The sequence below is a fragment of the Mastigoproctus giganteus genome, chromosome 7 (genome assembly GCF_048544385.1).
Source record: "Mastigoproctus giganteus isolate SK-2022 chromosome 7, ASM4854438v1, whole genome shotgun sequence".
NCBI classification, from domain to species: Eukaryota; Metazoa; Arthropoda; class Arachnida; order Uropygi; family Thelyphonidae; genus Mastigoproctus; species Mastigoproctus giganteus.
In genome coordinates this window covers 152,146,679-152,160,265 of record NC_143581.1, presented here as the reverse complement: position 1 = coordinate 152,160,265, position 13,587 = coordinate 152,146,679, and the positions used below count along the sequence as shown (strand labels likewise).

Here is a 13,587-nt window from a genome sequence, read left to right as displayed (position 1 = left end):
AGCACAGATTGTTCATTTACCTACAAGAATACCAGACAATCCTAATCATACAGCCAATACGCTTGATCTTTTCCTTTCTCACAAACAACCCTTCTACGTACACAGTCAAAATGAGGTCCTTTAGGCACTTCAGATCACAACTTGGTGATCTGTCTCTTCTACAATGGAACCTTTATCTCATGGCTATTCCCAACCTAGTGTTGTTTGGCATTAGAAGAATGCAAAATGGGATGACCTGCGAGACTTCTTTTCCTTGGTCGGATTACTGTTTCAAAACTTCTGATGTCAACGTTTGCTCAGATTGTGTCAGTAAAATTATTCTTGCAGGAATGGAATCCTTTATCCCACAGTCCACTTTAACATCTTGTCCTTTATCTAAACTTTGGTTTTCCAATAAATGTGCTAAGGCTGTTCAAGAGAAGAATGTTGCATATCGTAATTGGCTTGTTTCTAATTTTTCAGTTTCATTTTCTGCCTACACCAAAGCTCGCAACAATTGTAAAGCAGTTATTAATCACTCCAAACTAGAGTTTGAACAGGCTAAGAGTAGAAAACTTGCTTCTTGCCCTAATGGTAGCTGAGCATTAGGGTCTCTTGTCAAAGCTATTGGCTACAACTTTTGCTCATCTCTGCTCCCACCTCTGTCCAAACCAGATGGTTCTGTTGTCACTTCAGCCAAGGATAAAGCTGACCTGCTAGCATCCCATTTTTCTTCCAGCTCATCTATTAATGATCTTGGAAAAACACCTCCCACCATTCCCAACACGCTCCATTCAATACCTCCTGTGGTCTTCCGTCAAAAGGATATCAGAAGGATTTTGATGAATCTTGATGCTACAAAAGCTCCAGGTCCTGATGGTATTTCTCCACTTGTTCTCAAAACCTGTGCTCCTGAACTTACTCCTATTCTTTGCTGCTTTTTTCACTTTCTTATTCCATGCTGAGGAAATGTCGCGAGCTAGGCCATAATGTCTATGTGTCTGCAATTCTGCCCAGACACGATAGGAGGGATTATATGTTAAGAGCCTTGTGGATTAACTGAAGACTTGAAGGAATCTGCAAGGCTTTAGGGGGTAAATTTCTATCAGCATGGCCCACACTTGTAGGTAGAAGGAATTTGTTTTGTAGAGACGGGATACACTTAAACAAAGGTGGTGCAAAAGTTTTTGCCAGTATTATTGAGGATACCTTAAAGGTTCAGGGAAACTGCTAGTTAGGGGGGATGTGGGTAATACTGACACGCGTTTATCTGATAATATTGGTCAATGTAACTCTTGCACATACCTTAAGAGTTCTTATCTGTTACCCCAACTGGACGTATTATCTAGATGTTCTGGGGGCAAAGACGTTTCACGTGAGCAGGTAGCTAATATCAGGGAAGAGAGCCTAAAAAACTTCAAGGGTTGTGTTAGGGTTGTTAAATATACAAGAACAGTAAATCTTAATTGTTTATACAGTAACGTTAGAAGTGTCGTCAATAAAATGAGCGAATTCGAACTGCTGGTTAAAACAAGTAACGCGGACATAATAGGGCTTACGGAGACGTGGTGCCACCCGGAAATTGGGGATGATGAGTTTCAGTACGGCTTGTATAATGTATTTAGGAAGGATAGAGTAGATAGAAGGGGTGGTGGGGTAATGCTTCTTATCAGAAGCAGCCTGAGTGCGACGATAGCTTTCCCAGATTCAGACATTTCACATGCTAGTATTGAGTCTGTATGGTGTGAGATAGTTGGAAACAAAGGTACAATGCGAGTAGGCGTAATCTACAGACCAGGTGATTGTGAAGACTATGACAAAAGCCTCTACATGCAAATGGAATGGGCAAGTAAGCGTCAATGCCTTATGTGTGATTTCAATTTGCCTCTAATTGATTGGAGTAAATGGGAAGGAAACTCGACATGGGGAACAAAATTTTTAAATCAACTAGATGACTGTTATTTGTATCAACATGTCAGGGAAAGTACTAGAGAAAAGAATATCCTAGACCTCATCATCACACATGAATCAGATGACATAACAGGGCTGACAGTAGAGGAACCAGTAGCAGGAAGTGATCACGGAGTTCTACGGTGGATGATGACGAGAGAGGTAGCAGAAGTAAAAGGCAAAGGAATGGGTTTTAATTTCAGAAAAGGAAATTACGATGCCTTAAGGTACTACATGGCCTCTATTAACTGGGTAGATATCGCGCAGAGAATGAATACATTTGAACTGTGGTACGCTTTTAAAACATTAATCACCGATGCCTTGAATGCCTATATACCATTAAAAAAATACTCCACGAGAAGGGTTCCAAGTTGGATGAATAGTGAAGTTGCCACATTACTTGAGCAGAAAAAGGTGGCATGGAAACGTTACAGAGCAATAAAAAGTACTGAAGCCTATAACAGCTACAAGGTGATGTGTAATAGAGCCACAGAAAAGGTTCGACAGGTAAAGGCAGTTTATGAGAAATCACTAGCAAACAGAGCAAAGAGGGGGGATAAAGAATTCTTCACATATATAAATGCCAAGAAGAGCAGGACAAACCAGATCGGACCTTTACGTAAGGGAAAGGGGATAGTAATAAATACACCAGCTGCCATTGCAGATGAACTCAACAGTTATTTTGCATCGATATTTACAAATGAAAAGCCTTTTGTGGCAATGGGAAATTGTGGGAGCGAAGTTAAAAAATATGTAATTAATGATATTGAAATTTCGCAAGATTATTTAATGAAAAAAACTTTCAAGCCTACAGACTAGTAAGGCTCCTGGAGTTGATGGAATATACCCTATAATCTTGAGAGAGGCGGCAAGCAAGTGCATTGAACCACTGAGGCTGGTTATGCGAGCATCACTAGACTCTGGGGAGATTCCCTTGGATTGGAAAAGTGCAAATGTATCTCCCATACATAAGGGTGGCTCTAAAAGTGAAGTGGGAAATTATCGACCTGTCAGTCTGACTTCAGTAGTAGGGAAAATCATGGAGGCATTGATCAAGGGTGGAATTCAGGATCATTTGGATCGAATTGAAATTCTCAAGGATACTCAGCATGGTTTTGTAAAGGGAAAATCATGTTTAACAAATCTGGTTCGCTATTTCGAAAGGGTCACTCACGAGCTGGATTTAGGGAATAATTTCGACATTGTTTATTTAGATTTCAGCAAAGCTTTTGACTCAGTCCCACATGAGCGGTTGCTTTATAAGCTGGAACAGGTTGGAATCACTGGAAAAATCCTTAGATGGATAGAAGGATGGCTTCAGGGCAGGAGGCAGAGGGTTGTGTTAAATGGCTATTCCTCAGATTGGGTTGATGTAAGAAGTGGGGTTCCCCAAGGATCAGTATTAGGACCACTGTTTTTAATTTTCATAAACGACATTGATGAAGGGATAGAGGGCGTGATGTCTAAATTTGCAGATGATGTTAAAATTGGTAGAGTAGTTAATGATCACTGTCAAGCTGAGCTTCTTCAGAGAGACCTAGATAGACTTCAAGAATGGTCAGAAAAATGGCAGCTGTGCTTTAATCCAACAAAGTGTAAGGTATTACACCTGGGAAACAGTAATCCCAAAATAACTTATTCACTTGGTGGAGTTCAACTAAAGCCAGTACTGGAGGAAAGGGACTTGGGTGTTACGATACGGTCAGACATGAAATTCTCTGAGCATTGTAAACAGGTTGCAAGGAAGGCCCATGGTGTCCTATCGATGATCTATCGAACTTTTGCAAGTAGAGATAGGGACGTGATAATCCCATTATATAAGGCCTATGTTAGACCACACTTGGAATACTGTGTTCAAGTATGGAGACCGCACCTAAAGAAAGACATCGAGCTTCTTGAAAGGGTGCAAAGAAGGGTAACTCGCCTGGTGAGATCGGCAAAAGGGCGTCCGTATGAAGAAAGACTTCGAATATGTGGGTTGCAGAGTTTGGAAACTAGACACCTTAGGGGAGATTTGATTGAGGTGTTTAAGGCTCTGAGAGGCATCAGTAAAATGAATGAGGACAAAATTTTCAAGATTATAAATGATGCTAGAACTAGGGGACATAAATTCAAGTTACGCGGGGAAATGTTTAGATTGGACTGCAGGAAGTTTTATTTTAGCCAGCGAGTTATAAATTACTGGAATAAGTTGCCTTCATGGGTGGTAGAGGCCGACAGTTTGGGGAAATTCAAAGGTCATCTGGATAGTACTTTCGGGTAAGGGAAGCGCATAGGATGATAGGTTTAATTTCCTTTTTATTTATATTTTATTTTTTTTAAAATTATTATTTATTTTGTTTTTATCATTGTTTTGTTCAGATTTTTTTTTTTTTTTTTTTGGCTGGTGCAGCATAAGCCATAGGCTTTCTTGCACTATGCATCCGTTACTAATACTATGCTTATTTTTAGTGACACTCAGATTTCTAGGCAAAATGATCTCTTTTGGAGATCACTCTGACTTCTAATCTCTCCTGGTACAAGCACATTACAAATATTGCTTCCTCTACATCTAAAAAACTTGGTTTTTTTCTTTTGCTCTCGGCATTACTTTTCTTCCAAACAGCTACTCATTCTGTATAAATCACAAATCCACCCTGCCATGGAATATTGTTCCCACATCTGGGGTGGTGCCCCCAAAACCTCTCTCAGGCTTCTTGATTCCATTCAGAAGAGGGCAGTTAAGTTAATTAATGATTCATCTCTAACAGTCTCTGTCCTTACTTTCTCATAGACTTGCTGTGTCTGCTGCATGCCTCTTCTACAGATACTTCCATGAGCACTGTTCTTCTGAATTGGCTTCTATAATTCCCGCTCTCTCTCTCTCTTTGAAAACAGTCCAAACAGGAGCCGCCATCAGCCAACACCCATTTACTGTCCAACTTCAAACCCACAGAACCAACTTTTCAACTTCCTCATTTATTCATTCAAATGCTGTTTTCTGGAACAACCTTCCTTCATACGTATTTCCTGAAAATTACAATCTACAGAAGTTAAAAGTCCAATGTCAACAAATATCTTTCGCCTTCTCAACCTCCAACTCAAGCATGGTACTAAGTACTATAGGTTCTAATACCTCTCTTGTTTGGGGTTCACATAAAAAAAAACCCGAGAAAATAGCCAGTGTTTACTTTGCTTACTTGGGACAGGAGACCACAGCACTGGAAATTACCCTACAATTGTCTCCGATGGTACCATGTGGTTCAGTCGAAATTCTGGAGGTCACAACCATAAAACAATTAGCAGTCACTTGTTTATTGGACTTTTCTGTTAGTGAAATTATCATAAATGGACAGTAAACTATCTTACTGAATTTGCGATAGCACTGACAGCTGGAATTCTGTGGGTTATTATGGTGAAATGTTTCCACTTCCATGAAATCTTCAATCAAAAAAATTAATTTTCAGAATCTTCTCTTCATTCCTATTTTTAAAGCTTTGTAACTCATTACTCTGTTCTCACTTGCGCGTATGGTGTTACTTGCAATTTGTGTGTTCTGTGTTCTTTGTTATTGATTGCTTATCTTTTTACTATTTTAAATTTTAACCCCCACACACAAATGTCAACTAGTTCGCATGTACATATTACAGTATGTATTAATTATTCCATTATCACATAATCTTCAGATTTTCAGTTATCATTTAATTTTTTAATTTGCAAGGTAAAGGGTAAATTTGTGCTTAATATATATCTTTGCTAATTAGAAATCTGTTTAATAGAATTAAAATTCAATTTACAAACGTGATCACAATTACCAGCACTTACTGCACATTGTATAGTGAACAGTACTTTACTATGTTGAGTTCGTCGTAACAGGATTTGATTGTACAGTGAATCAATTGTAAAGGGGGGGTTACATTGTATTTTTAACTATTTATGTGAAACTTCACATAACTGGGGCAGCCGCTTAATCGGGCCAAAAATACATTAGTCCTGATATGCCCCAAATAACCAGAATGGACTGTATTAGTCAATTTCTTGCAATTTAAAGTGTCCTATACTTTTGATAGGACAGTGTATGTTCTAAGTATGGTTAAGATGCTATTGTGTCATAAACCAAAATAAGTGATAAAGTTTGTATTGCCATATAGGATATTATATGTCATGTAAAATAAAAATTCAGTTTCCAAAATTTCAATCATCCACTACATATATGATTGATTCAAGTGTTCAGATCTGGTATAATTTCTTCTGTACTTAAGATGAAGCAATGCATAATTTATACATTATAGTGAATTTTAGAAACAGAAAATACTTACTAATTGCCCTTGACAAATTTTTCAAGTTCATTCCTATCTGCAGATCCTTCATACTTGACTTGTTTATCTTCAAATTTGCTATGAAACTTCTTGGGACGGAAGAGAACAACTTGACTGAAATAAGAGTCAAAGTGAAGTAAGTAAATGGAACAAATCATAAATTAACAAATTCCATGTCATAAATAAATACAAGACTTAAACTTTTAAATTTTTTCATATTTAATTAATTATGAAATTTAGTCATATCTCATTAATGGCCTCACGCATTTTGAATTTTCTAAAACACACCAACTACTGAAAACTGTGGTTCAAGTTTTTTCTAGTAAAAACTATGACAGCTTTCATTCAATACATTTCTCATTGAATAACCAAGACCCACAATGCAAGGGTTCAATGAATTTTTTTTTTTTTTTTTACAGTACTTTGAAAGCAGTGTTCCAGTACACTTTCCACTTATAATTATCACAGGAATTTATTCCCAGTTCTCCCAATAAATTTCCAAAAATAAAATAAACTGAATAATAATTAGTTAACTGACAGTTAAAAACCCACAGATACAGGACACATTCTAAATTTGAAATCTTTACACCACTACTCAACCAAGATAGGTTGAGATCATATGCTAGTAGAGCCCTAACAGTATACAACCAAAGACCTCACAAAAGAAAAAAAATTAGTTTGTGGTCTTCACTTTAAAAGCCATAATTCTCCTAATCTTCAGTTGTATATGGAACTTAAATCTTTTTTCTGTTAGGGAGGAAAAAAAAAAAAACTCCTGAACTCAACATTTTAAGACAAGAAATTTGTGGCCACGAAAGAGAGCAAAGGGTTAGTTTGATATAATTAAGGCTCTACATCAATTTTATACTTATGATAAAAATTCATTGACACGAAGATCTGTCCAGTAATTATTTTATTTTTTAAAATCTGGTTTCATCTTTTCATTTTAAGAAATGATTTGCACATTTCTTAGATATGACACAGTAATGAAATCCAACTAGTAATTCAGTGTTTACTGCAATTAATGGTTGCCCCTCCATTCAATGACCATATCTACTTTCTAGGCATAGATTTTTTAATCATCTAGTAGGATGCGTAAGAAAGTTCTCATACACTGTAATTAATTTTAAGAGAAAATTTGCAAGTAAGTTTAAAATAGCACACTTTATTGAATAACAAAACAGCAAGAGGTAACAAGTGAGATCATCACTGTGGTTGATGCCCATGGCTTGCTCTCTCTCCTGACTATTATGCTTTCACAAATCTAGCTGAATACATTGAAAAGGAACAGCAATGCTTTTCATGGGCATTGCATGCATATCTAGCTACACTAAGTAAAAAATTAAAATAAAGTTTGTTACTTTTTATATATACAATGTAGATGTAGAAAGCAAAATAAAAATAATGCAAATTAAAAGTATGGGCAGTGGTGCATTTTTTGCAACAGCACCTAGCCATAAACCTTTAATGGCTGTACTTAAGGAATTATAAAATAGACATGATATTAGATTTTTTTTTTTCTGGTTGCTAACATGCCAGATGATTAATAAGCAAGTAATAATTAGAAAAATTCATCCATATTTGAATAATTACTTTGTGATAAGTGGTAACTAATTTATTTTGCAAAACATTTTACACTTTACATTATAGTATTTCTGCCAATGTCCCTTGATCATAAATAACACTTCATTCACAGATAATACAGAAGTGAGAGGGAAAGCGGTGCAGATTGCTACAGAACCAAAACTAACATCTCCCAGAGAATGAGATGGTTCTCCGATTCTGTTTTTAAAACCACAAACTAGTATTTTCTAAATTACAAAAAAAAGGTTTTTCTCCTAATTCACTAGGATTCTATTCCTCAGCATAACAATGTCATGTATAATTTGTAACAGAAAAAGCTTAATTTGTAAAGTAACATGATTTCTGGTGAGAAGTAACTGTCAGTTCTCTACAGAACATAAAAGCCTATTTTTCAGAATAACTTAACTTCAGTTCCTGCAAAAATTGATTATCCACCACTAAACCAATCAACACTTAAACAAATTTTGTTATTTACCTTTTACTATATCTTGCCAGCTTTTTAAACTGATAATCTTGTTTTTAAATATTGTGTGGAGGCATATGATAGATGGGATAGTCTAGATCACTAAATTAGAATGAAAGTAAAACTTGTACTTTAACTCCATATAAGCTTTGAGCAATATGGGAGATTTAGTGGATAGAAATTTCTATTACACTTAATGACCAGAAGTGTAAGTCTAATCTAGAAGAAATCAAGGTAACCACTAGCTTCATAACCATGGCAACCAGTGATCAAAACATCATTGTTAAAACAATGATTAACAGAGTGGTTGAAGGCAAAGCCTACTCTATTTACTCATTAGAGTGTAACAAACCTGCTTGGTACCCTATAAATCTCACAACTTAAACCCTACATGGAGCTAAGTGCTAATTATATTGTAATAAGATAAATCTGATTACTAGGTAATTAGCACTAAGTTTTTGCTAAAATTCATAGTTGTCTATTAACTCTTCCTCTACTCCACTTGTCTCCATTCAACTACTCTACCTTCCTTAGATAGAAATGTTGAATGAAAAGCAAAGGTTGTTGCTTTTTACACAAGTCCAGTCATACATCTGTTTCCGGAAAAATTCCTGTGCTGCTTTGTGACTGGCATTTTCAAAATAATGAAAGAAAATGGCACAATCTACCCACAGGCACATACTTTCATTTCCTAAATATGTCATAACTATGATGAAGCATAATTATTAACCAGTCAGCAATGAAACCAAAGAAGTTAATTTTACACACAGTGATGGAAGTGAAGTAAAACATCAATGATAACAATAGTGAAAATTGCAGTGAATAATGGGGGTATTGGCATTTCTAGTGCAAGGGCTACTAGGGTCATGAGGCCAGACATGGTGACTGTAAGAACAGTCAGGAATAGTGGGAATTGAAATTTCATTTTTAACTGACAAAAAACTATATTTTCAGATATGCCTGGCATAAGAGCAGCTGTAAACAATAATCATTCATTAGAAGTACAGTAAGTGATCACTGGTTATTAGAATCAGCCGATTTGTAGAATCAAATTCAAAGAACAGATTCAAATCAATAAAATTCACTACACTTTCATTATTTATTAGAATCACATTTTTGGTTATTAAAATCAATTTTGAATGCATCTGCAATATTTTTCTAAAGGTCACATTCTTTTCTAAAAATCTGGAGGTTACAACCATAAAACAATTTGCAGTTTCCAATTTATCGGGCTTTTCTGTTAATGCAATGAACGGATAGTAAACTCAATTTTATTGCATTTGTGATAATACAGATGGCTGGAATTCTGTGTTTTCATGTTATTACGGTGAAATGTGTATCCCTTTCATTGAAATCTGCTCTTCATTTCTATATCTAAACTTAGTCTCACTTGCGTGTGTCATTTGCTTTGTTATTGATTGATGCTTTTTTTTATAGTGTTTAAAATTTTACTATAAAAAAAAATAAGTCAGTAAACAGAGTGAATTTGAGCGTAAAAGATAAGTTATGATTTATAGAAACGTATGATAAATTAAACTTAAGCAATGTCTCAAAGAAAAGTGGCAAAAAAATTAAGAGTGCCTCAGTCATCTTTATCAAAATTATTAAAATCACATCACACATTAAACACTAATGTGATTAGTGAAACCAGAAAAAAAGTGTGAAGGGAAATGGCAAACAGTAGATGCTTTGTTTGTTTGGTTAACACAGGCCAGCTCATTTAATGCAGCAATCAATCATAGCATTCTTCTTCAAAAATGCTAAAGATTTTGCTGAAAAACTACACTAAGAGTTTAAGGCAACAGATGGAAGGAGAGGCATGATATTGTTTACAAAAAAATTCATGGAGAACAGGATCCCAATGGTTCTGCAGCTGACACCTGGTTAAAAACCTCTTGGCAAACTGTTAAGCACTTATAATCCTGAAGATATTTTTAATACAGATGAAACAGGGTTGTACTACAGGGCTAGCCCAGACCACTGCATGATTTTAAATTAAATTTCCTCTGCATCTGCAGGAAAGACAATGAGGGCAGATTACAGTTCTTTTAACATGCAACACATGATGGGAACAATCAAGATGAAGCCATTAGTTCGGCAAGAGTAAATCACCTAGGTGTTTTAAAGGAGTAAAACAGCTGCCTGTTGAATATGCCAATACTTGGATCAGCTTCTTTATTTGAAGATAATCTTTGTAAATGGGATTTGCAATTGGATAAGAAAAATAAAATTTTTGGTTTTGGGCAACTGCCCAGTTCATCCAAAGTTGACTTTCAAAAACATTGAATTAGTTTTTCTACCTTCAAATACCACATCACTGATTCAACTTCTCGACCAGGGAATAATAAAAACCTTTAAGACCTTTTATAGATTGGACATGAGGCGAAGGACCATCTATAGATGGTCTGAGAACATCACCAGATATCGCAAAGCAGTAACTGTTCTAGATGCACTTCATATGACAATGAGTGCCTGGAACGAAGCTTTCAAAATCTGCATTAGCAACCGTTTCAAAAAATTTGGATTAATTATTCACAACGGTCAACTAAGTCACGATACTGATAGTGTTGAAAAGCCCGAAGACAGTGATCTACAAGTTACTACACCTTTAACAGATGAAGAAATTTGTCTAGTCTGTTATTGATAATTTTGTCAAGGAGGAAAATTAAGATGAACTTGAATGAAATCCAGTTACAAAACTGGCAAACTTGTGAAGCTATAGCCATCCTCAGGATGAGCGTGGAAAGAAACTGGTGGAAGTAATTGTAAAAAGACCGTTTATACAATATTGAAAAATTGTATAAATAGATTTTGTAGTGATAATTTAAAGCAATCTAAAATAAGTGACTATTCTAAATTATAGTCATATTACAAAGTGTTGTTTAATTAATGTATATTAATTAAGCTATGTACATAAGCATAAATTTATTTTGCTAACCTGTGGATAATATTCTTACATACAGACACTAACAAACAATATTACTGGCTTTGATTTATTTTCACAAAGACCATACAGAAACCAGAAAGTGAAATGCATTTTTTGAAGAAAAATGTCAGAGAGAGAGAGAGAGAGAGAGAGAGAGAGAGATCAATAGACAAATTATTACCCTTCAGGAAAAAACTGGGAATAAAATAATTGTTTTACACACAACTATCAGCTACTAATGTAGCTACTAGAAAGAACACTTTTCCTCCTAAGGTGTAGCAATAAAGTTCCCAGACCAGTTGTGTTGCAGTCTTGTTGAATTAATTTGAAAATAAACAAGTGGTGCAGAGTCTTCCAGAAGAAAGGTTGACAGGTTGCAAGTAACAACCAGCTTTGTTAGTAACATTAATGTTCTGAGTCAATTTTGCAATGGACAAATATCAAATTTTGCTTTAAACTGGGAAAAGCTGTTAAAAACTTATGGCAAAGAAGAAATGCTAAGTCATCATACCAATGTGTCTAAATATTAGAAGCAATTCAAAAGCAGAGATGAAGATGATCGCAATTACCCAAGAAGTGGGTGTTCGTCAACTTTTACAACTGTCCTCTGTCAAGAGGACAATTGCAAAAGTTTAGGATGTGGCAAGATTGTTTTACCCTCAGAACGATGGCAGATGAGTTGGATATGAATAAGGAGACAGTTCAAATCGCACACAAAGATTCATGGAAAAGGAATGGCTGTGCAAAATTTGTGCTGTCCAATCCAATAGATGAGCAAGAAGCAATGAAGAGTGCCATCATGTAAAGACTTCATCAGAAAATCCCAATTTCCTCAACTGTATGTTGCTACTAGAGATGAGTGCTGGGTTTCAGCATGACCCAGAAGGAATACAAGGAATTTGTACCTAAAGAGTAGAGTTAATGCTGCATTCTACATACAGGTGTTTTAAAGACTATTTGAGGCGGCACATTTTCTAGGTGAGACCACAATTTTAAGAGAAAAGCAGCTAGTTCTTGATGTTGCATGACAATGCCCTTGCCCATTCTGTACTTAGACATTTCTGACAAAACATTGTACAGATCAACCACCCACCCTTCTCTCCTGATCTAGCATCAACAGACTTGTTTCCCCAAAGTAAAAACTACCCTCAAAGGAAAGAGATTTTGGGATGTTGAGGACAAAGAAAAATTTAGCCACCAAACCGAACATCTTTTTGGATGCCTTGGCCGACTCTTTGCATTAAGCATGATAATGTCCTGTTGTTCCTAACAAAAAGAACCTAAAAAAACTCCTTACCAAAATTCTTTTACCTTCAAATTGTTTGACACAAAGTTGCAGAGGCATACCTAGCTTATTGCCTGATGACAAACTAATGGAGTCCAAGACACTTCCATTGCTTTCTCAGTCTTCTCTCTCTCCCTAGGTTGTGGAGATGAATCTCCACTGCACTTTACTATGGAAAAATTTAAGATGAACGATACTCAATTTGGATGAAAAATACTTTTCTTAAATATGCCTTGTTCAATTCCAATCATTGATAGATCTCTCCAAACAAGTAGCATACTGCAATGCCTCACAGACTAAATGCCACGAAGGGCTTGGAACTTGGTATTGGGGAATATATATACACACACTTTTATTAGGAAGATTACACTGTACAATTTACATATTTTAACATACAGTAATGGCTTAAAACATCTGTCATCAACTTGGATACACAGCATGGCTTGTCTGTCCAGAGAACGTGTAACCCTAACAGCCGGACTGTTAAAGTCTTGCAGCAAAAAATTGGATGAAGTTAATCCTGATGCACTCACCTTATATTCATGCACATTTTTAATGTGACTCCATACATGCACATCACCACAGCCAATCAGCCAGGGAACCATCACATGGAATTCCTAATGAAATTTTCCATTTCCCTGTTATGCTGGTAATACATCTGCAATAACATTCTCTAAAAGGGCTGGGGGTTCATTTCACAACAATCAGGTATAAATGTCACTTGTCAGATTTAAAAAGTTGCAGTTGGTCACCAAGGCATAAACACCACACACACACAGAAAAACAAAATGAAGTTACTTTCCACTGCTCCATGTGGATTCTCACAATTCTGTAAATGGGAGTTTCTGGTACTGACTCCAAAAAAAACCTTCAGCCCAGAAAATCTACAGATTAACTACTGTAGCCCCTATTTTTTGGCAACCAGAAAGAAATTCCTTCCTGACCAGCAAAGCACAGAGATTCAAGAAATTTGAACCAGAAAATATATGAGCCTAAATATAAATACCCATAGTCAGCATGGGGATAATACTACTGGGGAAAAATGAAATTAAATACCAAAGGATATGAAATTGAAGTGTTTAGAAAAGCAACAGGTAGCAGA

The 13,587-nt window shown here is 35.9% G+C and overlaps 1 protein-coding gene across 2 annotated transcripts in view; it reads right to left on the bottom strand.

Moving 5' to 3' along the window:
- Nucleotides 1–13,587, bottom strand: part of ERp60 (disulfide-isomerase A3) — a 133,455-nt gene that overhangs the window by 60,333 nt on the left and 59,535 nt on the right. For both annotated transcript variants that reach the window (XM_090377946.1, XM_090377945.1), the window contains one exon: nt 6,228–6,341. In XM_090377946.1, the coding sequence (XP_090234072.1) occupies nt 6,228–6,341 (114 nt within the window). The remainder of the gene's footprint in view (nt 1–6,227; nt 6,342–13,587) is intronic.